Source organism: Camelina sativa, unplaced genomic scaffold, assembly GCF_000633955.1.
Source record: "Camelina sativa cultivar DH55 unplaced genomic scaffold, Cs unpScaffold03938, whole genome shotgun sequence".
In the NCBI taxonomy this organism is placed as follows: domain Eukaryota; kingdom Viridiplantae; phylum Streptophyta; class Magnoliopsida; order Brassicales; family Brassicaceae; genus Camelina; species Camelina sativa.
Genome location: NW_010925035.1, coordinates 1 through 710, shown reverse-complemented (window position 1 = coordinate 710; position 710 = coordinate 1). Strand labels below are relative to the sequence as shown.

At 42.1% G+C, this 710-nt stretch overlaps 1 protein-coding gene across 1 annotated transcript; it reads right to left on the bottom strand.

Moving 5' to 3' along the window:
* Nucleotides 1-6: 6 nt before the first annotated feature.
* Nucleotides 7-705, bottom strand: LOC109131738 (the record flags this gene model as incomplete). The annotated part of the gene is made up of 1 exon (XM_019242912.1): nucleotides 7-705. A coding segment is annotated over one exon (699 nt), but the record flags the coding sequence as incomplete, so codon positions are not given.
* Nucleotides 706-710: the final 5 nt, after the last annotated feature.

Here is a 710-nt window from a genome sequence, read left to right as displayed (position 1 = left end):
TCTCCAAAGCTCATATAATGTTTGCATTGCTTCCAAGGATCCAACTCCAGCCATCAATTCTTGAATTTCCACTAATGTAAAGTGATCACGCTGCTTTACATATGAAGCCTTCTCAAACATGTCCATAGCCTTCTCAAACATGTCCTCAGTGATCTCACAAGAGCCACTATTCTCAGCTTCCGAACACTCACGAATTCTCAAAAGGCACTGCTCATCATCGCTGTCCATGTCATACAAAACACGTGAAGGATTCAATGCCATCTCAACATCAGTTTCAGTCTGCCGATAATATTTAGAAGAACTGCGAATAAATTCAGTCTCTGCTCCATCAAAATGTTCCTTTTCTATCATGCGGATGCCAGGAATAGGAATATTTCTAACTAAAGCAGCCCGACTGTTTCTACTGTAGCACTCTTCATGCATCTCTTTAAAAAGAGACCACTGGCCCCTATCAGGGAACTCCAAGATCCAATCTTTTCCACCTTTCCACATCATAGCATGTGTAAACCTATTTACCGACCCAGGTTGCAGAAACTGATGTGCCCTGTGTGAGTATTTCGTTGTCCCTGACATTTTCACCGCAAGTCTCCATTCATTATTATCAAAAGGTTCCAGGACAATCTGAGCTCCATATTCTCTCCAGCCTCTGTCACCAAGAGTGACTAACACATTGGCATCACAGAAACTAGACTCCAAATCTTTCTGAATAC